This window comes from Canis aureus, chromosome 2, assembly GCF_053574225.1.
Source record: "Canis aureus isolate CA01 chromosome 2, VMU_Caureus_v.1.0, whole genome shotgun sequence".
Lineage (NCBI taxonomy): Eukaryota > Metazoa > Chordata > Mammalia > Carnivora > Canidae > Canis > Canis aureus.
In genome coordinates this window covers 59,008,168-59,034,013 of record NC_135612.1, presented here as the reverse complement: position 1 = coordinate 59,034,013, position 25,846 = coordinate 59,008,168, and the positions used below count along the sequence as shown (strand labels likewise).

Sequence of the window (25,846 nt, the reverse complement as noted above, 5' to 3'; positions counted from 1 at the left end):
CTCCGGCCTGGGCCCCGCACCCCCTGGGCCCTGCACCCCCGCGGCTGGTGACACCTGGTGAGCAGGATGGCAGTGTCGTGGTGCAGTGGGTGGGCGTCCCCCTTCATGTTGATGCTCTTCTGCCACTTGCAGAAGCTCCGCAGAGTATTGTCTGCATGGTGGGTGATCTTCAGGTCATCCTGGGGGCAGAGAGAACAACCACAGCCAGGCTCGTGGCCCCGGTCCAGCCTCCAGTCTGACCACCCCCCCGCCTGACAGGCACATCCTGGGAGCACCTGAGAGAGGGCCAGCCGGGGCCTGGGGGTGGGAGGGGCACAGCTCGGGCCAAGGAGGCTCGCTGTGCCCTACCATACAGGGCAGCTCAGGTGATGGGGATGGGGCGGCTCTGGCAGCCAATGCCCATCCCGAGACAGCCTGGGGCCATGCGACCTCTCACCTCCTCATCCTCTAGCAGGACCAGGCGCACGATGGTGATGTGGATGGGGTTCCCAATGCTGGGGTCGTGAAACAGGCCGGCCACCTGCCCGAGAGATGGGGTTAGGCTGTTGCCCTGGACAGAGAAGGTCTGGACAGCCAGCACTGACCCATGCAAAGGCATGCACACCCCTGCTCACACACAGGGGGCTCACCTAGCGCATGTGGGCTGCACTCAGGACGTGCACAGACACACACACACATGAACGTCCTCACCCCTGCATGCAGGCTTCCCCAAACGGGCGACAACAGAGTCTGCACGTAAGGCTTTCCCAGCCTGAGCACCAGCTTGGGATCTGCTTCCCCGACTCATTCTTCCAAACGCTGGCCTCTCAGCCCTCCCAGGGCCCTGCTTTGTCTACTGTCTTGGCCTGGGACAGCCTGCAGCCCCCTCATGCCTGGGGGATGCCAAGACCAGCACCCCAGGGCTGAGTCCTCCCATGGGGCTGGAGACCTGGGCAGAGCCTAGAGAGGCATGAGGGCAGGCACGGGCCCCCAGGGTCTCCCCTCTGCCCTGCTAGCCCTGGGGCGAAGGTGCCAGGTGTGCACATCTCTCCAGGGTATCATGGCTCCATAGGGGTGCCCCACTCAGTCCCAAGAGAGAAGGCCACCCCAAAGATGGCAGGTGCATCAATATGTGGGGGAGTGGGCAGAGAAAGCCATCTTCTCTTTGAGAGTGCCCTGAGAACAAGAGAGAGGCCAGTCCACGGGTGGGGTCAGGTGGCAGGTTCCTGGCAGGACAGGCAGTCATGGGTTTGCTTCTAGCAAGTCCACCAAGAAAAATAATATCTAAACGGGAATGGATAAGACACACACCAGCAAGAGGGCACCAACAGGGAGGAGCTGCACTTTGAGAAGCAAGGTCAGGAGCCTGGGGGCCCCCGTGTGCCGCCGCCTCCCCCCCATCAAGCAGGCCTGCCTCCTCGAGGTGCCCAGCATCCCCATCTGGGCAGCCCTGGGGGTCTCCCGGCAGTGTCCCCATGCACCCTGCCCACCTACAGCTTTGCAGCACCTGCCACTGAAACACAAGCCAATCACACTGCACCCTTGCTTCAAACGGTAAGCGGGTCTTCCCATCCACAAGGTGAAGACAAAGTCCCAGTCCTGACCCCACGATGCCCACCTCTGCTGTCCTCACTCCCTGGTTCCGACCACTCTGGTTCACTCTCAGAATCCCTTGAGCCTCTGTACTGCAGGGCCTTTGCAGATGCTGTGCCCTCAGCCTGGAATACTCTTCATCTCATCTTTGCTCAGTCACATCCTGCCCTCTCTCCAGCTCTCAGCCCTCCAGCATATGCCCTGGGGGGCCCTCCTTCCACCCGAAACCCCCAAAGCACCACAAATCTGTCCTTCCTAGCAGCCCCTCTGCTGACCTGTGTGCTCCTGAGGACGACGGTTTCATTACTGTCACACGCAGGCCATGTCTGGGGGCTCCCTCTGACAGCCCAGCAACACATCTAGTACCCGGCACATGATGGGCACTCAAGAACTATCTGCTGAATGAATCCATTTGGGGGACTTGCCACGTATCGTCAATGGATCGTCTCATTTTAAAGTAGCGGAAAATGAGAGTTGGATTAAGAGAATAAGTCTTTCCTAGACTACGGACAGGTGCATTTGGCAGGAGGTCCCAGCAAAGTGGCTCTGGGGGTAGGGAGTGCCTGAGTATCTGCTGACACCTGTCCCGACAACTGGCCCCCCGTACCCTGACTTAGGGCCGGGGGCAGCTCCAGCCACACCAAGTCCCTCCCTTAGCACGTATAACACCCCTGCCCCCAAGAAGTAGAGACCAAGCAGACCCTGGGAGGCTCTGGAGGGAGGCAGAGTCCTCACTGGTTGACCTGCTCGCTCAACCGGAGGGTGCCTGTCAGTGGCCTGAGGTCCGTGTGGGGGTCACCACTGGATAAACGATCCCCAGGAAGCCCAGCTCTGTTCTGCCACAGGCCCAGACAGCAGCCTGGGTGTGCAACATTGTGAAAGATCTGGGGGTGACAGGTGACCACCAGCTTCCAGCAGGCGGACAGTACAACACGAGCCACTCAGAAAGGGCCAGTGACCTGAGACAGCATACACAGGATGAGAGGTGCAAACCGGGCAGGTGGGGAACCTGTCTTGTGATGCCTAGTGGACACCCCCGAGCTCCCAGGCACAGATAGGGTCTGGCCCAGAGAGGACACTGCAAACGGGCCTGTCAGAGGCCCCAGCAGAGGGAGGCTGCCCTGCAGGTGGCTGTGGGGCTAGAGGGCAGGTGCTGTAGCAGCCACCCCAGTAGCATCAGACACAAGCCAAGCCCAACAGGAATAGTCCCTGTACTGGGCATCCTACCTGCAACATCTCGATTGATTGTCCTACTTCTAAGGTGGGTGTAAGCGTCCCCATTTATTATGCATCCCCCTCTGTTGCTGAGGCTCCAAGAGACAGTTAATTTGGGACCAGAACCAGGTTTGACCCAAAGCCCCTGCTCTTCCTTTCTAACTTGGGAAAATACCTTCTGTTTAGTTTTAGGAATTCTCAGTGCTTATTAGCTCTGAAGGCTCTGACAAGTCCTGCAGCAAACAAGTCTGTTCTTTTTTGTTAAACCCTTGTTGCCAAACTTCTTCAACGGTAGCATCTTTTTTCACAGAATATTTTTTAGCATCCCTTGGAACAAGTCCTCCCTGGAACCTTCTTGGAGAAACGTTACAACAAGGCAGAGTTTCCCAAGCAAGGGATCCTGTTCTTGCCCATCCATCACCTAATCCTGGGTGGAGCCGGCACTCAGCACATCGGTGTTAAGTGAACAAGCATTTGCTCCAGAGGGACAAAGGGGGTAAGCTCTCCCAGCTCCACTGTCCATCCCCCACCGTTCTAGCAGGCTCTGGCCACCACTGCTCCCTGGCTGCCTGCCTTGGGGCAGAGAAGACCAAGTGGGCTTTGGAGGCAGACAGATCTAAGCTCCAGCCCCAGCTTTGCCACTAACCTGCTGTGTGACCATGAACAAATCCCCAGGCCTCTCTGAACCTCTGTTCCCTCCTCTAGAAAATGAGGGTGAGGCTGAGGCAAGGCAGTAGTAACTGGGGACACTGGACAAGCAGGTCCTTCTCAGAGGCTGTCCACATGCCACCCTTTGTCCCTGCCCCCTCCCCCTCCCCACCGCCTCCCCAGGTATCTGGCACTGGCTTACAGGTAGCCCCACTCTGTGCTGACCAATACTGGACTTGCCAGCTCGGGAAAGCCAGATATAGTCCAGAGTCAGGGAACAAGCGTGCCAGACCACTCCTCAAGGATGGGGCTCACAAGGTGAATACATGGGTCCTGGGCATCTGGACAGGAAGGCAGGTAGAGGCCAGGCCCTGGGCTCATTGACTGACCCCTGACCCAGCTTGGCTCTGGCCAAGCTCCCTGGCCTCTATCAGGCTGAGCCCTGAGAAGAGAGGACGACGACCTTGTGGCCTGGGAACCTGGCCTTGCTCATCCTCCCCCAGAGGGGCCAGGCCCTGCTGTCCGGCAATGGTCTCCCCAAGCCCTGGCCTTTAGTGGTTCCCCTCGCTGGGCAGACAAGGTCACACTGAGGCTTGGCTGGGCCTTTGAGGTCTCAAGTCCCAGATAGGAGGCTGTGGCTTTTATTCCATGAGGAGCAAGGAGCCTGACAAGGGTGGTTACTGTCGGGCAGGAGGCTGGCCCAGAGCAGAGCTTGCTGATGAGGTTGTGGGAGTGCAGGGGGCATGGGCAGAGACCCCTCCTGTCCTGAGCCCTCATCACAGCTGGATGACCTCTGGGGGCACTTCTCCCAGAGCTGGGGGAGGGGAGGGGCAGGCAGGGGCAAGCATCACAGGCTCTGGCCCTGGCACAGCCCTGAGACGCAGCCCTCCAAAGCACACACCCTCACTCACCCAGGAGGGTGGGGCTGTGCAGTGGCCAGGCCCAGATTCTTCCTCTCACGGGGCGGCCACAGGGACAGAGTGGCTCGAGCTGCAACCCATTCCAGGGGTCACCAGCTCCAGGAAGCCACAAAGCACCAAGGAGAGAGGGGGCCTGGGCTCCCACCCGCTCTGTCCTGCCTCGCAGTGTGACCTGAGCAAGTCACTCACCCTCTCAGGGCCCTTTTCTCAACTGGCACATGGGCCCAGGTCAGCAGGACCGGCCCCTCGGCTACTATCCTCATCCCCAGTTCACAGATGAGCAAAGCTGAGGCTCAGACAGGTCAAGTGTCGCCTGAGGTCAGCAGCTGGTGGGCTGAGAAACTGAACAGACCCTTTGAACTCTCACAAATGCTGGTGTCGCAGGCCCAGGCTGCTCTCGCTGAGCACCTGTGTATCCCCAGCGCCCACAAGTCCCAGCACAAAGGAGGAAGATGCGTAACCGATATGAATGATCCAACCTGTCTAGGGGCTTCCCCAGGTAGGTACAGGACGGTGGTTGCCCCCCACCCCGCTCTGCCCCCCTGCACTGCCCCCCCACAGGCCAGCAGAGCCAGCAGGGCCACCACCTCGCGCCTCGCCCGCCTCCCACCTGCCCAGGCCTGGTGTCCAGCTGCCACCTCACCATGTTCATGATGGTCAGCACGTAGCTCTCGACCTGCGGCTGCCCATGGTACTCCACCATTTTGGCGTCGGCTACCACCAGGGTCTCCACCCACTTCTCTCTGCTGACCGAGCGCTGACTGAGACGCCTGGGCCGCTGCCGCCGCCACTGCTGCCGCTGCTCCCACCGCTCCCGCCGCGCCTCCACCTGCGTGGATGCTGTGGGCCCAGGTGGTGGGGTTAGCAGCCTGGGGGTTAGCGGCTGGCCGAGGGTGCATCTCAAGGCCCCCGCTCAGCAGCTCACTTGGGGCCGAGGGAACAGTGCGGGGTCAGAGCAAGCTGCCAGGACACCCACTGTGGCTCTGCCCCAGACCTGGGCTGTGTGACCCTGCTCTGGTCACGTCCCTCCTCTGACCCGGAGCATCCCCGACTATAAACAGCAATCAGCCAAGGAGCCTCAGAGGATGCCCTTGGGGTGCAATGAAACAGTAGATGTGAACAAGGAGCTCCTGGGCCCCATCTCCAGTGTTGCTCCCTGTCCCCTGGGGTTGGCAGATCCCCACACAGGTGGACCCCAGGGCCCTGCCTGGGAGGCCATCCCCACTGGAGGCCTGTTCCCCTGTCTAAGCCACCCCAGACAGAAGCCAGGAAGACTGGGGCCCAGAAGCCCAACTCTGGATACTGTTCCCATGAATAAAGTCACTGAGCTATGGCAGCTTCTGAGGCTGGCATGCTGGCCAAGCAGCCCCCAGACCCCTGCGGCCCTTCGTGGGCAGCTCCTCATCTGGACTGGCCAGCAATGTGGCTCTGCAGAAGAGGTGCTGGTGCTATGTCTCCAGTAACAGAGCTCACCTATTCTGGGCTGGGGCCAGAGCAGGGAAGGGAGGGACGTTCCTGGCTAGCTGCTCTGATGGCCCGGCCACCCAAGGAAGAATGGCCAACAGAGCTGCAGGTGTGGTAGGCAGTGAGTAAGGCAGAGGCAGAGGCCTCAGGCCTGTGGCGCATGTGGAAGGCATGGGCTATGGTGATATGTCTGCATCCCTTTGGTCTGAGGGGAGCTGGACATGGAGATGTTGATGAGAGAAGCTTCTGGAAAGGAGCCCAATGCCTGCAGCCCTTTCCCCAGAGCTGGCAGCAGAGGCACATACCTTGTACTCCACAGGTGCCTGCGGCCCTGGAACCACCCAGTGCTGCTTCCCTCTCAGAAGCCTGGCGCTTGTAGACCACATGCGGCTGGGCATGGCCGGGCCGGGCTGGGACACCCTCTAGGGGCTCGATGAAGTAGTCCTCATTGGAAAGCTGGAACACACCTTTCTGGGAAGAAGCGCCAGGGTCACATGGAAAGGCTGCAGTGGGTTCCTCCGCCCCACGGTCCCTGAGGCCCCACGCTCTCAGTGCCTCTGACCAACCCCCAATACATGTGCTTTCACCCCTCTGGGCCTCTGCTCACTCTGTTCCTTCTGCCCTGCATGGCCTTCCCGGCCATTTCACACGGCCCAAGGCCTCAGGGCAGAGCTCAGAAGCTAGTACTCTCAGGAGGATGCTCCACATGTCTGCTTTACCCTCCCCCCCTCCATGCACACCCAGTTAGGAGCAGGAAATGCAGCCACGCTAAATCTAGGATGGCATCTTCAACATGGTTCCAGATGGCTGCCTTGAGTCAGGCAGCGGGGCATCCAGACCATCTTCCCTCTTCTCAGCATGCCAGCCATTGTGTCCTCTTGCCCCTGGCCTGCGTCCCGATCTCCCTGAGGTGATGAATCACTCCAAATGCAGCCCTGCCCACACCCAAGCCACTGAGATGCCCACAGTCACCAGGACATTCTACTGCCCGGGCCTGCCAGAGCAGGGAAGCAGGCAGGGGCATCTCGGGCACATCCGCTGGCGTGCAGAGGCCAGGGCAGGGGGGCCTGGGGAGGCATCTTTGGGTAGCCCACCACCTCCAGAGGAAGCCCAGCCCTCTGGGGGGAGGGTCTTGCCTCCTCTGCAGCTCCCTCTTTGCACCAAGTGTACCCCTTGGGCTGCACAAGGCTGGGAGCCCCGAGGGCCAGAAAGTGCAGCACCAGCAGCAAGGACCCTGGGCAAGGTTCCCACTGAGCCTTCTGCTCATCTGTAAACGGGAACGACACCAATATGCACAGCTGCTGCAGACTCAACAAGATGACCATATGAGAGGACAGGCCCCGGCTCTCAGAGGTCTGGATGTCCTGCAGCAGTGGTCCTGCTACAGCCTGTGGCTTCTTGGGCACGCTCTGAGCTGAGGGCCCTCCTGGGACCGGTAGACGGCTGACCCACTGACCATGTACACGTTCCTCCCCCTCTACGGTTCCCACACTTGCATCCCCAGAAAGGGGAGGGCATATCTGGTCACCTGGCCAGGAGCAGAGGGATCCCTGTGCTGCTTGAGGTGGGAGCCGTGCCAACCCAAGCAGAGGGAGGCAATCAAGGCTGCAGCATAGCCAGCATCACCTCCACCCGGGGCAGGGTGGCTGAGGCTCTCGGGAAGGAAAGGTAAAGGCGAGGCTGCCCCACTGAGAACAAAGGCATAACCCACGCTCCCCAGGACGGACAGCTGCGCTGTGTTAGGAGTGACCTGGTCTACAGGGTGATTCTCAAAGAGCCCTCTCTGCACCTGCAACTTCCACACTGGGAAACACTCAGAGATGCTGGCCTGGGAGCCTCACCCACCCCATCCTAGCACAGTGTTAACAAGCGTGCTTCTGGCTCAAGTTCGAAGACTGCCACCCTGGGGGACAGGAACCCCCCACCGTACAGCTGCACCCCCCACCCCGCTCCGTGAGTCCCCTGGGGTGCGGGGCACTCACCAGCCCGTCGCAGGCGCTGATGGCCGCCAGGCCGCCCTCCAGCTCCGGGTCCTGCACCTCGCCGAGCAGGTGGCAGGCGGGCGCCTGGGCATGGATGTGCGTGCTCCCCAGGTCGCCGCGCCGCCGCGTCTCGCTCACGTAGCCGGGCGCCAGCAGGTGCGTGTTGGCCGTCAGGTTGAAGCGCAGCTCGCGCCCGCGGTACTGCAGCTCGTAGAAGGTCGGTGCAGCGCGGGGTGCGGACCCGTCCCGCTTGCGCAGTGCGCGCGGCCACAGCTCATAGGACAGGAAGGAGCCCCCCGCGTCCACACGCACGGGGTGCACGACGTCCAGCGCCACGCGGCCATCCACGTCGCGGCCTGCGGGGAGAGGGCGGCCGGCGACCGACCCGGCGTGAAGAGGCGGCGGTGCGAGCCGAACCCCGCCTCCCCAGGCCCACTTCTCTGCCCTGTTACCCCATAACCCCCAGCCGGCCCCTCCCAGAGGCTGCTTGCAGCACAGCGGCCAGAGGGAGCCACCCCACAGCGGTGGATGGAGGCCCCCACTCCTGCCCAGGCCACATCACAGAGAAAGACAAACCTCTGGCCACAGCCAGGGAGGCCCCGGGCAAGGTCACTCAAGGTTATCTGCTACACCTGCTGAGTTCCTGCCACTCAGCCCACTGGGCTTCCTGCGGCTCCTCAAAAAGCCACACCTGCTCTGGCCTGCGATTCTGTGCTCCTGCCCCCCAGCCGAGTGCCACCCCGCGAGGCCAAACCCTCACCTCCCTCCAGTCCCGCTCAGAGGGCTCACTGGCCTCCTCTGACCACTATATCTTCAAATGACAACTCCCTGGCTCCCTGTCCTTCTTCCCTGCTGTATTCCTCCCCATAGCACGACTGACACACTATGTGGCTTAGCATTTTAATTATTTTCTCCATTTGTCTATTTTCTTCCAATGTAAACCCCAGGAGGATGAGAATCTTTGGTCTTTGTTGAAGACTCTACCTGTCAGAACAGTGCCTTAGCGCTCTAGGTAGTTAAGACTTGGCAGTTTCTCGAGAAATATCAGATCTGTAGAATGGGGATAATTGCTTGTGCTCTTAGTGAAAGAGCCCATCCACCCACGGCAGTGCACGGCTTGCTGACCGCGCGTGTGGGCCATTATGATTATTAGGGTGGACTGTATAGCCTGGTGGATTTTTAAATGTGCTCTCAGGGTCCACGGTGGGGTAGGTGTCCTGCCCCTGGGAGATTGAGAAGGACCATCCAGATGTGAGGCCCCCACTCCAGCTGAGCAACTCTGGGTTATTTGTGTTACATGCAAGGGTCCATTTGAAGAGAAGGTTCTAGGCCTGGACAAAACCTGCAGCCCTGTGCTCAGGCCCTGGAGGCTGTTAGAATCCCTCTCAGAGTCTTCTCAGAGCAAGACTCTTAACTAACCTCTTTCGTTGAGGAGCCCTTCTCAGAATGACATTCTCGAATGCATAAGATAAAATGCAAACGAGTGCCAAGGAAATGGATTATACCGAAACACAGTCATCAAAATTGTTTTGGAAGTGGGATATACACTTAAGCGCTCCTTTATGAACGTGTTTAAAAAGACCTAAGGGCAAATTTAACCATTACAGTAATTTTGCAGTAGTGATGAGCAGTGATTTGATTTGAGATAGAAAAATAGTTTGGGGGACCCCTGGGTGGCTCAGTGGTTGAGCGTCAGCCTTCAGCTCAGGGCGTGATCCTGGGACTCCAGGATCGAGTCCCACATCGGGCTGCCCGCAAGGAGCCTGCCTCTCCCTCTGCCTGTCTCTCTGCATCTCTCATGAATGAATGAATGAATGAATGAATGAATGAATAAAAATCTTTATTAAAAAATGGTTTGGTTTTCTAGCTCGGTAACAAAGTCACAGATGCTCCTAATGCTATTGTAGTTTGGTGCTAACATGCAAAATTGAAGGAAATGCTAACTTAGAAGTAAAAGAACTTAAAGACGTAATATCTTCCCATCAGAGTTTATGGATCCTCTAAATTTTGCCCACGTCCCTGGGGCTGTGGAGTCCAGGGGAGGACACCCGTGGGAAAATCTGCAGGCTGCAGGCTCAGAGAGGAACACAGCCGGCCTCGAGCCACAAAGCGAGAGTAGCAGATTGGGCTCCAAGTCCCCCGGGAACATCGTTCTGCATTCTCAGCAGCCCGTTCCTTGCTAGGCCTGTTTCCTCATCGCTCACATAAAGGAGTTGCACCAGATTAAGTGTTTCAAACTTCTTTAGCCACCAGATCTACTCTTCAAAAGAAATCTTGTATGGACACATACACATCAGAACAGCACTACTGTGGGGGTGGGGGAGGGTTGTCCCAGGGATCCTGGTGCTGATGCTCTTGTCTCCTTTCCCTCTGCAGTCCCCAGGCTCTGGGGAGCACTTAGGAAACTGGCCCATCTGAGGTCTTTCTGCCCAAGGTCCTGCCCTGATGAACCAGATACAGGCCCAGCTCTCCCAAATCCTGGCTGCTCGGGACAGTGACCCCTGGGGCCATAGAAATGTCTGGGCACCCTGCAAATGCCCCCCAGGCTTTCTCTGTGGCTGAAAGGGCAGCCCAGCCCAGTCCAGCCCCAAGCTCCATCCTGGCCAGGCTGCAGAAACCAACTGGCCATCTCCTGCCAAACCACGTGCAGCGTGCCCTGCACACACCAGTGGTGTGCTCCTGCCAAGGACATGCCCGAATGCCCCAGCCGCCTGGTGGGCAGCCCACAGGGTGCCGTCCAGGAGGATACTCAGTGAGGGGCAGACGGGCAGGGTCACTCTGTGTGGTTCTGGGCAAAGGTTCCCTCTCCCAGTCTCCGGAGGACACAAGTACAAGGATTTTCCAGGCTTCTTGGGGAAGAATTTGTTAAAATCAAATTCCCAGAGCCATTGCAGACCCACTGATTCAGCATCTCCAGGAAATGGGACTGGGAAGCTGTGTTTTTTGCCAAGGGCCTCAGGGGACTGTGATCATCAGGGAAGTCCGGAAATCCTCCTCAGAGAGTGAACTTGGCCGAGCATCAGCAGTACCTGGAGGAGAGCTCTGAAAGGCTACAGAGGCTGAGAACACAGCCCACAGATGGATTCCATAGACCTAGGGCTCTGGGGCCCCAGAATCTGCATTTTCCATATTTTCCTAAGCCTCACAGGGACTCAGACTGGACTGTTTCCGAGGCTGACCTTTGGAAGCCAGTGGGCAGGCTGGTTCAAGGAGGCTCCTTGCTCTGACGTCCTAATGAGGGTATTTGGGATTACAGCTCCACAATCACTGCCTGCAGATTTGGTTTTTGTCAGTTTATTGATCTTGTTTGTTCGTTTCAACTTGCACAAATATTGAAAAATATTTAATCAGTTGCCTCCGGTTTAAAAATTACATGATCTGGGCAACCCCAGTGGCACAGCGGTTTAGCACCGCCTGCAGCCCAGGGTGTGATCCTGGGGACCGGGGATAGAGTCCCACATCGGGCTCCTTGCATGGAGCCTGCTTCTCCCTCTGCCTGTGTCTCTGCCTCTCTCTCTCTCTCTCTGTCTCATGAATAAATAAAATCTTAAAAATAAATAAATAAATACAAATAAAAATTACATGATCTTATCCAAAAATTTCAATTTTCAGCTTTCTCCGAAAAGCCTTATCATTCATACATGTCAGACCTCAATCTCCACCCAGCAGAAGTGGCTGCGGTAGAGCAAGGAGCCCCTGGGAGAGGGCCTGTACTCCACCCTGGCTGCCCCCCACCCCCTCCCACCCCCCGCCCAGTCCCCACGGCTCCCTCTTCTATTCCCAACTGCCACTGACTGCCTCCTAGTTATGCTGTCTTTCAGTGACTAAAGAACTGAATTTCTAACAGAAATGGAGAAACAGGAGATGGGCCACCTGCCAGGCTTGTTCACCCATGTTGCTGCCCTGGGGGACGGCACCTGATGTGTCACACTGGGCTACTGATTGTGAGGGAGCGGTAGTTGCTCCGAAGTCCAGGAAAATGTATGAGACACCATCCTTCCCTTCAAAACAGGGAACTGGTGTCGGGCACTCCTGACCCTGATGCCTGGCCCAGGACTGAGTGGTCCAGCTGGGGAGGGGATGTCACACAGATAGGCTGAGGTTAAGAAAAGCCTCATCAGGGAGGGTGCTGTGTGCAGTCCTCTGACTCCGGAGGGTCCCGTGGCAGACACCAGGTGATGGACCCTGCCGGGTGATGGGCCCCAGGAGGACTAGATGCTGTAGGCTCAGGCAACGCCCACGTCTTGTAAAACAAGACCATGGAGTGATGAAATAAGGCATTGTCAGGAATGTGGGCTTGGAACACAGAAAAGTTTGGGGGCAGTTGCTGGATGGTCGCTGAGCCTCTGTGAGCCTCTGTGTCCCCACCCACAGGGGGAACCCTGGTCAGGGGACAGAAGCCCCGGGGGGAGGGAGCATAGGACAAGAAGCCTATGGGATAAGTCAACAGCTGCATCCCAAGGCTCTGTCTTAAGTACCACCCGTGGTTCCTGGGCCTGGGCCATCCCAGCTGAAGGTAAGGGCATGCAGGTGCCCACCTGCCTGTGGCGCCCAGTGTCCTGAGCAACAGGGGCTGCGTGGCAACAGCAGTGTCTTTAGCACATAGGGTGGGAATCGGGGGTACGAATGCGATGGGGGAATCAGAACTACTGGGGAGAAATGGCCCACTCTAAACAGGTGTCCCTGGGGAGGGATCCACGGCCCCCGGGGATAGAGGGTCTTGCTGAAAATCCTGCTCTAGACCTTGTGCAAATCACAAGACCGAAGTTCAGAATGAGTTATAAAGAAGCTGCCTATTAAGCTCAGAAATGTGACGGAAATGCAGGTAAAAGGCACGAGGATCCGTGTGTTCTGGAGCCAGGCCGCCCGGCTTGCGTCTCATCTCTGCCGCCCGAAGCTGTTAGCCCGCAGGCAGGTTACTCAACCCCTTGGAGTCTGTGCTCCATCTCTAACTCAGGCGCAAGAATCACCGCACCTGCCCCTCCGGGTGTGTGAGCTAAACAAGCTCCCACGTAGGTGCTGAGCACAGGAACACAGCACACAGCACGGGAGAGCTAAGTTACAACAGAAAAGTAGCCAGAGAGGTTCTAAAGTAGATTCCACAGTTTCCTAAAAGCCTGTTTTATCTCTTTGCCCAAAGGCTTAAGAAGATGCTTTTTAATCAAAAAAAGGAAACTAAAGACTTGGAGAAAGTTATCACTTCGCTGCAATAATTTTATTTTCTTGTTTTGCTCTGCACTAATCTTTTTGTAACATATTGTTTTGCCATTAAAATATTTTATGATGGGGGCTGAGTGAGTTACAAAGCAAACAACCCTTTCCCTGTCTCTACAGCTGACCCCTGGTAGAGACTTGGTAGCTGAGACTCTCATCCCCCGCCCCAGGGCTGGCAAGCCGTAGAGGTGTGTGGGCACCACAGGGCTGAGAGGCTGGATGGTGCGGGCGCTGTTCAGCAGGACCATGCTGCTTGGCGGCCCAGCGGTTGTGCCAAGTCAGGTGCTCTGTTCTGAATGGACTGAGCCCCTGCCACGCTGGGTGTTAAATACTTTCAATATCACCACTGGGTGACAAAACCGTCACTTTGCAGCTTCTACCAGAGAAATGCCGTCAGGTCTTTACCCTCACCTCTCTATCAAAAACCAGAGTAACAGTCCAGCCCTTCAAATGACCTGACCCGAAGCTCATGACAAAGAGGAAAAATAACCGGGGTGTGAGAGTGCATGAGTGTGCGAGACATGCCATCCTCCTAGAATTGGCATTCATGTGCCCAGCATGCACACAGGGCTCACATGTGCAATTCAGTGTTTAGTGGGAGGGTACACCACCCCAGTCCCATCAACCCCAAAACGTCTCTTGATGTGTCACAGGAGGAAAAGTCAGGATACACTTTCCTAAAAGGGAGCTCATAATATGCCCTTTTGGTCTCAAGGAAGGTAGTTCAGTGGGTAGAGACCCCGGTCTAGGACTCCCAAGGCAGCTCCAGAGAAAATGATAACAGCTGTGCAGTCTGGGGTCAGGATGGGGTAGCCCCGTCTTGTCTACCTATGGGGGCTCGAGAAGACCTTCCAGCGGGAAGGGGGCAGGTTACATGGAAGAGGGTACCTGCCCTGCCTCATCTGCCAAATGGAGGTTGTCCAAACCACAGGACTCACCAAGGCCTCCCTAGTCTTCCTGGGTCTCTGTGGCAGATTACTGAAAATGACCTCCCAGTGGCAGTCACTCTACCCTGTGCTAAGCTACTGACATTCAGCACCTGTATCTTTCCCAAGAACCCTGCGAGGTACATACCATTATCCTGGTAACTACAACAGAAGGCTGGGAAGTGGACCGGGGCCCCCTCACTCCTCTGACAGCTGCCCGGGGGGCCTAGAGCCAAGTGCAGGCTCAGGGGCAGTTCCTTGGGGCAAATGCTTTGCTGCCTCATCCCCATCACCTGGGCAGCCTTCAGGGGCCCCCCACTCCCAGCAGTGGGAAAACAGGATTCACCCAGTAGCTAAGGACCCGACCGGGCAGGCCACTCTGAGCCTGTCCCCTCCATCATGAAAGAACTTTGTATTCCCTGCCTTTCAGGACCGTTGCAGAGATGATGAGAAATAAGAATTCATTAAATATTTGCTCCCTCTGCACAGGAATACACTGCTGCTTGAGGGAACCTCCCGAAAACTCCACTTCCACTAGCTACGTCCGTCAGTGGCTCCCCCAAACCTCTAAAATCTGGTTTAAATGCCCCCACACTCCGGCCCAGGGAGGCTTTCCCCATCAGTCCCTGTCCTGGGGGGCAAAGGCCCCCATCCCCAGCACGCAGGCCCAATGCGCCCGCGCCCTGCCAGGGGGCGCCCCCACCGCCTCCAGCCCACCCGGAGGGGTTCATCCATCCCGTCCCTCCCGGCTCTGGTCTCTCCTCCCCTACAAAGCCTCCCGGAGCCCGTCGCCCGCATGGCTCTCGCGGCCATCCGACCGGCCCATCAGCCCAGGGATCCCCCGGGTCCTCGGCCCCCCAAGTCCCAGGCCAGCTGCCTCGGACGCGCCTGCAGCTCCGCAGCCTAGCAGGACCTGGACGTGGGCCAAGGGCTCGTCGGAGGCCGGCCGGGCGGGGCAGGGAGAGCCGAGCCCAGGGCCGGGAGAGAAGCTCCCCTCCGCTCCCTCCGGGGAGCTCCGGCGTCTGCACCCTCCGGGCGGGGAGGAGAGGGAAGGAGAGGGGAGGGGAGGCAGGAAGTGCGGGGGGCCCGCGAGTCGGGTCCCCGCGCCCCCGGCCCCCCGCGCCCCCGGGCCCCCGCCCGCTGCACCCCCGGCCCCTGCGCCCCTGCGCCCCCGCCCCTGCGCCCCGGGTCCCCGCGCCCCCTGCACCCTCGGCCCCCACGGGCTGCCCTGCGGACCAGGAGCCGACGAGGCTCCGCACCGAGCCCTCCGCGCGCGGACCAGACCCAGGGGGACCCCGCGCCGTGCGCCCGAAGGCCGAGGGGCTTCCTCCAGGCACGGGCAGGGGGCCCCGACCCCACCGCTCCCAAGCCCCCGGGACGTGCGGGGGGCGAGAGGGGGGCGCGCGGGGCGGGCGGGGAGGGGCGGCCACCCACCTGGTGCGGGTCCGGGGTCGCCGGGCGCCAGGGCGCAGAGCAGCAGGAGCAGGGGGCGCAGCCGGGGCGCGGGGCTGCGGGGGCTGCGGGGGCTGCGGGGGCTGCGGGCGCCCGGGCGGCGGGGCATGGCCGGGGCGGGCGGTGCCGGGTAGGGGGGCGCCGGGCGCGCGCGCTCTGGTCCGTCCCGTCCGCCGGCTGCCCGGTCCCGGTCCCGGTCCCGGTCCCGGTCCGGCTCAGGACATGCCCGGCCCGCGCGCAGCTCCCGCGGCGGGACCCGGTCTGCGGCAACAAAGGCTGCAGGGCCCGCCCCCTCGGCGGCGCAGGAGGCTCCCGGGACCGAGGGCCCGACGGCGAGAAAGAAAGAGAGAGAAAGAGGAGAGGAGAGCGGAGGAGAGAGGGAGGGAGGGAGGGAGGGAGGGAGGGGGCCGCGCTGCCGCCAGCCCCTCCCCGGCCCGGGCCGCCCCGCCCCGCCCCCGGCCCCGCCCCCTCCGGGCCCCGCCCCCCGGCGACAGCTTGGGGGCTGGCGCGGGGACCGACGCGCGCGGCGCCCCCCGACGGCCCCGACCTTCCCGACCTCCCGCCGGGCCGCGGGCGCCCTCTGGCGGCGGAGCCGAGCCGGACCTCTGGGCCGTGACCCTGCAAGTGTCTCCCCGCCCCCCACAAGCCGCCCCCCCCCCCCCCCCCCCCCCGGAGATGCCGGCATTTCGGGACCCTCCTTCCCGGAGCCGGCCGGCCCCCAGGAGCAGGGCACGGAGGTCTCCCCGGGGACCCCCACACAGACCCCACTCCGATGCTGTCAGCGGGGAGGCCCGGCTGGTGGGCCCGGCTGGTGGGCTCGTCCCCAGGCTCCGTCCTGCCCCGCCGGTGGGTCAGCACAGAGGCCGGCCATCTGTCCCCAGGGTCACAGCCCCTCGGCCAGTGCCGGCAGGAGCCCACCCCCGGGACACTGCTGCCCTGGCTCAGCCTGGCCTGCCCTGGACTTCCCTGCTCCTGGTGGCCAGCCCCCCTCCCCCAGGCCCACGCCTCCTCCTGTCTGTCCATCTCCATGCACTTTCCCCTGGTTCCTGGAAGCTGACTCCTGGCTCCTCCAGGGTCGCAGGGAGCATGTGTCAACTCGGCTCCCTGACGTCCTCGTGTCCAGGGACCTTCCCTTCCAGCTCGGCCAGCAGCTCCCACAGCCACAGCCTGGGCTTGTCATCTGGGACCTCCCCCTCTGACACCTGAGGATCTGGCGGCCTTCAGATCAGACCTTGGTCTTTCCTGCCCTCCCCATGCCCTCATCACATTCTGTTTTCTTCCTCTGGTCCTGTGTCACCCCTTCTCTCCCCACCTACCAGCCCCTCCTGGCTTCACCCACTTCCTTTGCTGCTGGCCCCTGGCTCCCACCCGCCCCCAGTGCCCGGGACAATCCCACTCCTCACCCTCCACACATCTCACCCCATGCACCCAGCTCCTGTAACTTCCCCTCCCTCTGGACACAACGGAGCAGGGACCCCCCAGAATCACAGGCAGATACATCCACCAGGGCCCTGTGCCCCTTGGCCTCCTGCTTCCCCCAAGGACCTTGCTCTGGGAGCTCCCTCTTTCCTTGGTCCCCATAGTTGGCAACCCTCAGTCTAAAGGCATCCTAGTCTCCCTCCTGTGAAAGACACAATGACACTCCTCCATGGACTAGGGGGCCCTAGGGCTCCCAGCTGCCCCTCTGCCCCCCTCTCAGCCCCACGTCTCCAGGGCCTAGCTAGACTTCTCTCCCTCTTCCATCCTCCGTTGTGGTGCAAGAGCCCCTGGACCCAGCCCGGTCCTGGTCTTGACCTGCCCTGAGCATTCTAGAAATGCCCCTACCTCACCCCTGCACTTCACCCTCAACAGCCTGGCCCGTCCCCTCCTCACCCTGCAGATGTGGGGGATTCACAGGGGCCTCTGCAGGGAACAACATGGACATGGTGTCCCTTCTCAAGAGCCCTGTGGCAGGGGGCTGCAGACAGCGGGCAGGCGGACAGCCCCTCTACTGAGAGGGCTGCAGGGGGTTGGGGGGGAGTTTGCGGGGAAGCCTTCAACCAGAGTGATGAGGGCCAGCCGTGTGCAGTGAGGGGATAGATGGGCACAGACATGGTACCTCCAACATCTATCCTTACAGACTGTAGGTAATACCAACTCTCACGGGCACTCTGCCCACCCTGCCCCCTCCTCGGGCCTCCCAGAGGATCCGGCGAGGGGGTACCAGCTCTCCCTGGCCAGTGCCACAACCTGCCGCCCTTGTTCCTGTGGCCACCACCAAGGCCAAATCCCGATCTGAGGCGTCTCTGAAAGACAGCCCTGGAGTGTGTGTTTTCACGCCTCCAGGCCGACGACAGTGGCCATCTGCCTCTACTCCAGCCCCAGGCCCCGGCCTCTACCCTGAGTGCACCCCTCAGGAGTGCCTTCCCTGTGCACCTCCTCCGAAACCAGGCCGGACTGCCCAGCACACAGAGGACGGGACACGGGGATGACCCAATCAGGAAAACAAGGCCCTGGGGTCAAAGAAAACATTTTGAACAAAGCAAGGGAGAAGATATTTCAGCATGTTCAGTGCAATCGTTCAGAATGTCCCATTAGAGAGTCTCCCTCCCAAGTCCTAATAGAGATTATTTTCCGTTTTCAATGATCACTGCGCTACGTGGCCCAACATCGCCAGTTAGCCTTAACTTAGCTAAAACGTTACCAGAAACGGCAAAAGTAAACCAGAAACTGGATGTATTGACAAGTTGCTGAAACGGTAGTACACACAGGAAAGCACTGTCTATTTTTAAGGTTATAAATGAATAGGTAACTGATAAAATGAGGCACAGAATTTTTAAAAATTCAATAAAAACTCTGAGCCTCAACTGTCTTAACCTATTCATGGAGACGGTGATCCGCACTCCTTGTTTCATGTGTTTTCTAGCATGGGCGTTCTCAGCCGGGGGTGATGTCACCTCCGGGGAATTTGGCAGTGTCTGGAGACATTTTTGGTTGTCACAGCCAAGGGTGAGATGCCACGGGCAACCTCCTACAGGGGGCCAGCCTCCACCAATAAGGATTATCCAGCCCTGAATGCCACTAGTGCCTAGCTTGAAAATCTCCCGTCTTGTGGATTAAATCGTTTGAAGGCATGTGGCAAAGCAAAAGGCCTTATGTTCTGGAGTTTTGTTGTACTTTGCGTTTTTTGGTCAGGCGGGCACAGGACAAATATTGAGACTTGACCCGCAGAGAAAACTAACTCTTCTCCCAAAGCGGGTCCCTGGTGCCTCGTGCTCCATCCTGGGGCCATTTCTGCCTCAGTTTCTCACAAATCATCCCAGGGAATGTGTATGCATACATGAAGTTGTGTTTCACACACAGGGTCACACATACACTCTAGCTATATCTGGATTTTTCACTTAAAACAATGTAGCATGGGATCCCTGGGTGGCTCAGTGGTTTGGCACCTGCCTTTGGCCCAGGGCGCGATCCTGGAGTCCCGGGATTCAGTCCCGCATCGGGCTCCCTGTGTGGAGCCTGCTCCTCCCTCTGCCTGTGTCTCTGCCTCTCTCTCTCCTATGTCTATCATGAATAAATAAATAAAATCTTTAAAAAATAAAAATAAAAAAATAAAACAATGTAGCATAGTGATGGTCCCACCTTTCTGCTTGTGGATCTGTCACAGCCTTTCATGGCTTCCTAGCAGGTGGCACACACATCGGAACGTGAATAGCTCGAGGAGGGAATCTTTGTTTCACCCACTGATGCATTCTAAGTAGGAGTCTCACTGTGGCCATCCTCTGTGCATCAGGGTGAGCACATTGTGGGGTCAGGTCCAGCTCCAGGCTAGGTGTCCAGGGCACGTGCACCTGTAACTGACAGATGGGCAGCTGTTGCCAAATTAAAGGCACTGTTTTGGTGGGTCTCTTCCACCCCAGTAAGTTGCAAGAGTTGCAAAATTAATTTTAAATTCCAGTGTAGGGGGCAGGGATGCCCCACAAGCCCCCTCTGAAGGGCCAGCCCGGGAGATGCACGAGACCGTTGCCTCAGAAGGGAATGTGGAGGCACCACCCCAGGCCCCGTTGGCCATCATCCTGGAAGCCCCGAGACTCCAGTGTCCTCAATTTATCTGCATCTCTGAAGCCCGACACCTTCCCACCTAGGCCAGGCCTTGGCAGGGCGGGCTGCCCCAGGTCCCCCAGGGAGGCCAAGTGTGGGTGCCTAGGTGGCTCAGTGGGTTCAGTGGTTGAGCCTTCAGCTCAGGTCATGATCCCAGAGTCCTGAGATCGAGCCCCATGGCCATCCAGCTCCCTGCTCAGCGGGGAGTCCGCTTCTCCCCCTGCCTCTCCCTCTCTCCCCTGCACATTCTCTCTCTCTCTCTCTCTCTCTCTGTCAAATAAATAAAATCTTTAAAAACAAGACAGAGGCACATGTGACATTGGATGCACCGAGTCCAGCATGCTGGCCCTACACCTTACCTGCAATATCTCACGTCATCCTGTTCCCAAATGAAGTAGAGGTCACCGCTATCCTCAGTGATCGATCAAGTGGAAACCTGCAGTGCACACAACCTGCGTCATCTGCTGAAGGTCCTGAAGCGAAGGTGTCAGAGCCGGGCCTGCCCGCAGCACCTGGGTCCCTGGCCACCGCGCCCTCTTCCTCCCGGATCCATCATCAAGGCTCCTCAGTGGTGCTGCTCTCCTTCTGGAGATGTTTCTGTCAGGCTGCTAAATGCGTGTGGGAAATAGGCCATCTCCTCTTCAAGAAGGATTCGCAATACCTTCCTTCAACAGCCGTGCTGACTCCAGAGGGACCCTGGCGATGGCCCTCTCCCTGCTCCCTGCCGTCTGCTCTTGCCTTTACCCCGAGCCCCGAAGCCCCCAGAGGGCCGGGCCTGCTCTCCTGGGCGGGCGCCCACAAGGACCACGAGAGGAGACTGTCACCTGCGAGTCTGAGCTGCTCTGCAGGTGAGCTGCGCACCCGGCCTGAACCTGGCAGGAACCTGGCCCTGCTCGGCCTCTTGCCACCCCACTCGTCTGCAGCCACTCGTCACCTCCTTGCTTCCCTTCTCTTCCCGCCATCGCTTCAGCAATGGGTGCTCCATATCCCCGTGTCTGGGAATCATTTGAAAACTCCTTATGCTTCTCTGTTAATTTACTGAGGGCTTGGTAGTTCTTTCTGTTCATTTATCCTTTAACTTTTTTTCCCATGCATTTTATTAACTTTTGTAAAGAAAATACCATTTCAACACTTAAAAACCAGAACCTTGGGGCACCCGGCCAGCTGAGTTGGGGGAGCATGGGGCTCTTGATCTCGGGATCATGAGTTCGAGCCCCACGCTGGGTGTAGAGATGACTTAATGATAAAATCTTTAAAAAGAAAACAAAACAGAATTTTGCTGGTAATAAAATCCTGGATAAAATAGATTACATGGGTCGTTTTTCTTCTTTTTTTAATCAATAAAACGTTTCTCTCCTTTATTCACCTGACGAACACTCACATGTGCTGCCTGCGGTGGAGCCAAGCTGAATGGAAACAGCACGAGCCTGATTGTGAAATTGGTTTCACCAACATTACAAATGGGGCTGGTTATATAATCTGGGGGTTGGGATGAATACTTTAAAGATGAAATCAACAGCAAAATCTGTACAGAAAAAAAAAAGTTAATAGATGCGCCTACATAAAAGGCAAAACTTCTCCATATTATAAACCTCCATAAACCCAACATCCAAAAAACGGGAGATCTGGAAAGATCAGAGAGGTCAGAGAGACGACCATCAGGCCGACGGCACAAGGACGTCTCTCGGACAGAAGCACCTAATTTTCCAGATTGGAGGAGCTTGCTGGCATCCAGCACAATGGAGAAGGAGCAAGCGGATCCACACAGGCACACCGCCTCGCTGCATCTGTGTGTGCCAGCCCGCGGGCACTCGGGTACTCGGGTAAGTCACCCCTGGAGCTTCCAGAGCGGGGGCCACGGTCACAGAGACGGGAATCGGGAGTCCTCGCCATCACTCTGAGAGCTGGAAGCCAGCAGAGCGCTGCCTTTGAGGTTCCGAGGAAGATGGTTTGTGACCTGGAGTTCAGTTCTTGGACTCTCCATCCTGTTACCACGGTATGACATAATTAAGGAGATAAACCCAAATCTGAATGCAAGGCGGGGGGTGGGGGGGTGGGGGTGGGGCTGTTGCTTCTACGAAAAGTGGGCAAATGTTTTTGGAAAGATCATGGAGAACTGCCTAGAACCATAGTGGAGCCCAGGAGGCTCCAGGCCAGGCTGACGCCGGAGCTCTGGCCGTCAGCGTGCCCTGGCCACCGGGCCTGCCGACAGCAAGTCCCTGTGTGCCCTGAGTGGGCCTGCAGTCCCCAGTCCACCACCCCGCGTTACAGCCACTTGGGGGACAATCTGGTCGTCTCATTCCTGCGCTGACATTGGCCTGTGGATGTGGTGCAGCTCGTGGATGTGGCGGAGACCGTGGACATGCTGGATGCTCTGCAGGAATTTTCTGGTTAACCCTGTGATCTGTGTGTGCCCCAGGCCCACCTCCCACCGTGGCACCTCACTGGCAGTGCGCACGGCATTCAGAGAACACAAATGGTGATGTTCATCCTCACCGGCCACAAAGGGAATGTCAGTCCAAGCATCCATGAAGCCCTCATCACCTGTCAAATTTGCAGAAATATCTGGTTTTTGCTGTTTCATTTGCAGATGTATCCAAGTAACACCTGTTCATGGTTAAAGAGGCCAAGTGGTGCCACAAGAACCTGGGCCGCTGACCCTGTCCCGACCTCCCCGGACACACACGCACACAGACACACTCTGTGGAAGGATAGGATGCAGTTCCAAGGGGGCCCTGAGCCAGACCTGTCCTCTGTAGGTCCCAGAGGTCCCCTGGGCCGCTGGCACGTGGGCTCTGAGATCATCCAGCAAGGCTCTCTGGGAGTGCGAGGGGGCTTGGCAGGGGCTGTGCGGCAGGCAGGAACCCAGAACGGCTCGTGACTCACCACCTGTAATCTCTTCGCGGGGAGTTATCCCAAAGGGAAAAATACTGACCACATAACTTGTGAAAAATGATCCATGGAAGTGCTATTTTTTTCACTGTAGTAACAATGGTCAAGAAATTGTTTTTTAGAAAAGAAAACTAATTTGTCCCTCACCCAAGACCCTCTCCTACCCATGACAGCCTCCTCTTGGGTGGATCCTGTGTGCTTGTCCTTGAGGAGCCATCTGAGCAGCACAGGCAGACCTCAGGTTCCTCCGGTGTATGTGGGGCCCCACCCCATTCCCCCAGGGCCTCACAGGGGCCATAGGGTGGGAAGAACCAATCCTGTGACAGTGCTAGCCCTGGGCCTGGATGCAGGAGGCACAATGTCCCCTCCCCTGGCTCCCTCCACCCTCTCTGAGACACTCACCCTGGTGAATGCAGGTCCTGCAGGTCCTGCAGGCCCAGCTTAGAGCTCGACCCTCCCCATCTGTCCCTTGACCTTGCCCCCAGCACTGTCTGTGCTCCCCTATACCCTGAGAGCTCCTGGTCCCATCTCCATCACATTGTTCCCTGAATGCGGGGTCCAGAATGGGCAACGTCCCGTGGCACAACCACCCCGTGTGTCATACTCTGCTTCTGGATGTGGGTGCTGCTTACGTGGGTGTGCTTGGTCTGTGAAAATCCATCATCTGTACACTTGTGATATGTGGGCATGTGTGTGGATATTACATTTTACTTAAAAAGGTGATGAGAGGGAGACTTGAGGTGGGGTGGGGTGGGAGATATAAATACAGTGGTCAGGGAGGACTTCTTGGAGGAGACAACTTCTGATCTGAGACCTGTGGCGTAAGAAAGAGGCAGTCTTGGAGCAAACTGGGGGAAGCACTCCAAGCAGACAGTGTGGCAAGTGCCAAGGCCTCCAAGGCAAGGAAAGGTTTGGTGCTCTGGGGAAGCTGAGGCAGATGTAGGTGGATCCTAGCACAAGGTGGGCAGAGTCAGGGGGCAGAGAGGGGAGCCGGCACCTGATCAGGCAGAGCCTTGTGGCCAGGGGAGGAGTGAGGAGCTTATTCTAAATGGGAAGGAAGTCATGGAGGGCTTGGGGGTGGGGCATGCTGGCATCTGACTCCTCCGAATGTAGAGGGGCTAAGAGGATCCCAGCCGGATCACCCACACACCATCCATGAACCAACGAAGACAACAGGTGCACAGGGAGCTCATAGAGTATGGGGCCTTACAGAGCACTGTATGGGGGGCGGGGGGAGTACAGACGGGTGAGGGAGGGGAAGGCACTCACCCCCAGTCATACAGCATGTTAGGTGCCGAGGAACAGACACTAGAGCCCAGGCCACCTGACACACAGTGACACCTCCCAGAGGAAGAAACCCCTGGCCCTCAGGGTCCCCTGGAGGGAAACCCTGGGAAAGTATGACCTAATTTTGCAAACTTTCTATGAGATTTCTAGTTCATCCAGGGTCTGGCCCAGACTAGAGCTGGGTAATTGGGTCAATTTCCCCTTTTCTGATCACTGGGTAGAGACTCCCACTTGTTGCTGATTCTCCTTCCCCTGGGTAAGGGAGGCAGAGGCCTGGGAGCAGGGCTGGCTGTGGTGACTGATGGAGGACAGGAGACTCTAGCAAGACCTGGTCTCTGGGGACCACCTCCCAGCTCCTGGTGGCATGCCCAGCCAGTGTTCCTGAGGAAGGCAGGAAAGAAGGAAAGAGCCAGGGCCAGCAGGGGATATCCACCCACAGAGAGGAGCCTGGGAACAATGAGAAGAAGGAGGAGGGGAAGGAGGAGGGGAACCGGGAGGGGGAGGAGGGGAAAGGAGGGAGGAGGAAGAGAAGGGGGAGGGGGAGAGGAGTAAGAGGAGTGGGGGAGAGAGGGTAGGGGAGAAAGAGGAGAAGGAAAGGAGGAGGAGGAGGAGGGAAAGAAGGAGCAAGGCCCCATAGCAGCAGAGCTAAGGCCCTCCCCCATTCACTGGGCTACTCCTCCTATGACCCTGACAAGGAGTTATCACTAGGGTCCTTTACAGATGGGCAGGGTTCACCGGTCAGCCCCAGGACACGCAGCTGGTAAGTGACTTCACGGGGCCCACGGTCTCCTCCTCCCCTGGGGGCCCTCCCATCCTTCAGTCCATCGCACCTGGAGCTTCCTGCCAGGCTACTGACCCTCTGTCTACTTCCCTGTGTTATCCGCCGCCCAGTCCCTTGCACCGGCTCGGCTTGCCTACTGGTCTTCATCCCCCAACAAAGGCTATGCTCCCCCTGCACCGCTGCAACCCTAGCGCTCCTGGAGTGCCTACTGAATACAAGGGCTGCACCAACTATCTGGGACCTGGAGAAGCAGGTGGCAGAGGGAAGGCTTCCCTGAGGGGTGGCACTTGATGAGGCCTGTGTGCTGAGAGGAGCCAGCCACAGGTAACTCTGAGGACTGGTGACATTGGTGTGCTCGGGTAGGTTAGGCCAGTGTGCCTGGAGTAAACTGAGTCAGGTCCAGAATGGTGGCAGGTGTTCAGGGATTGCACAGGGAGACTGTCTGTGCTGGTGGGCTCTGGGATTGCTTGGGGCACCTGTGAAAATACCAAGGCTTAGATTCTAGCCCACAGCTCTGGGGTCTGGGATTTGTTCATTGATTTGTTTTCTAAAGCCCGGGTTGAGGGTCTCTGTCACAAGGCCTTGCAGGAAGTCTGGATGTCACTCCAACTGCACGAGGAAGCCACTGGATGCGTTAAGCCAAGGGAGTATCGTGAGCAGCGCAAAGCCACCTCCTCTGAGAAGCCTTCCAGGCTTTCCCTGGTTTGGGACCCCTATTCCGAGTCTGCTCAGCAGTGCACTGCCTTTGGGTGAGCTGCTCCTTCTCCTCCCCTCCCCACCCCCACTCCTGGCTTAGTCGCCTCTCAGGGTCCAGCCCAGGTGTAGGGGCCCCTCTGGTCTTGGGAACCAGGTCCAGGGCTCAGGAACAGACCAAGATGGGGTTCTGGGGAGGGGTGTCCCGAGCTGGTGCATGGGGGAGCACCTTTCTCTGGAGAAGAGGGCTCAAGGGCCGGGTGCTGGAGGAGGAGGGACGTGGGGCACCCACGGGTCAGCGCCCCACCCGGGGCCTGGGAGTGCGAGGACTCTCTGAGCAGCTGCCAATAGGAGCACGGACTGGAGCCCTGGGTGGGGCTCAGCTGCTGCCCCCGGGACAGTGACGTGGGTGGAGGCGGGGGGGGGGGGAGGCGTGGACCCTGGAGAGGGCAGGGTGGGGCACAGACCCCAGAGAGGGAAGGGGGGGTGCCGAGTGGGCAGGGAGAAGGTCCCTGGAGACGGTGGGACACACCCCCCTTCCAAGGCTCCATCTACCTGGCCCACTCCAGCAGCTGCCCCTGCCCCCTGCTCTGCCAGCAGCCCTCTGAATCTGCCAGGGTGGAAGAGAGCTCTGTGGCCCCAGCAGCTGTACCTGCAGCTCGACCTGCACCCCCAGAAGCACCCCTCTCAGCAAGGTGCTCCCTCTGTATCAGTACTGGG

General features: G+C 58.6%; 1 protein-coding gene across 1 annotated transcript in view; it reads right to left on the bottom strand.

The window, feature by feature from the left end:
* ADAMTS7 (ADAM metallopeptidase with thrombospondin type 1 motif 7) overlaps positions 1-20,435 on the bottom strand; it is a 46,522-nt gene extending 26,087 nt beyond the window's left edge. The window contains exons 1-7 of the mRNA XM_077858498.1: positions 20,387-20,435; positions 15,376-15,654; positions 7,802-8,157; positions 6,125-6,290; positions 4,999-5,195; positions 437-520; positions 55-179 (exon numbers count right to left, since the gene is read on the bottom strand). Coding sequence (XP_077714624.1) covers positions 55-179; positions 437-520; positions 4,999-5,195; positions 6,125-6,290; positions 7,802-8,157; positions 15,376-15,654; positions 20,387-20,435 — 1,256 coding nt within the window. The remainder of the gene's footprint in view (positions 1-54; positions 180-436; positions 521-4,998; positions 5,196-6,124; positions 6,291-7,801; positions 8,158-15,375; positions 15,655-20,386) is intronic.
* Between the last annotated feature and the right edge of the window lie 5,411 nt (positions 20,436-25,846).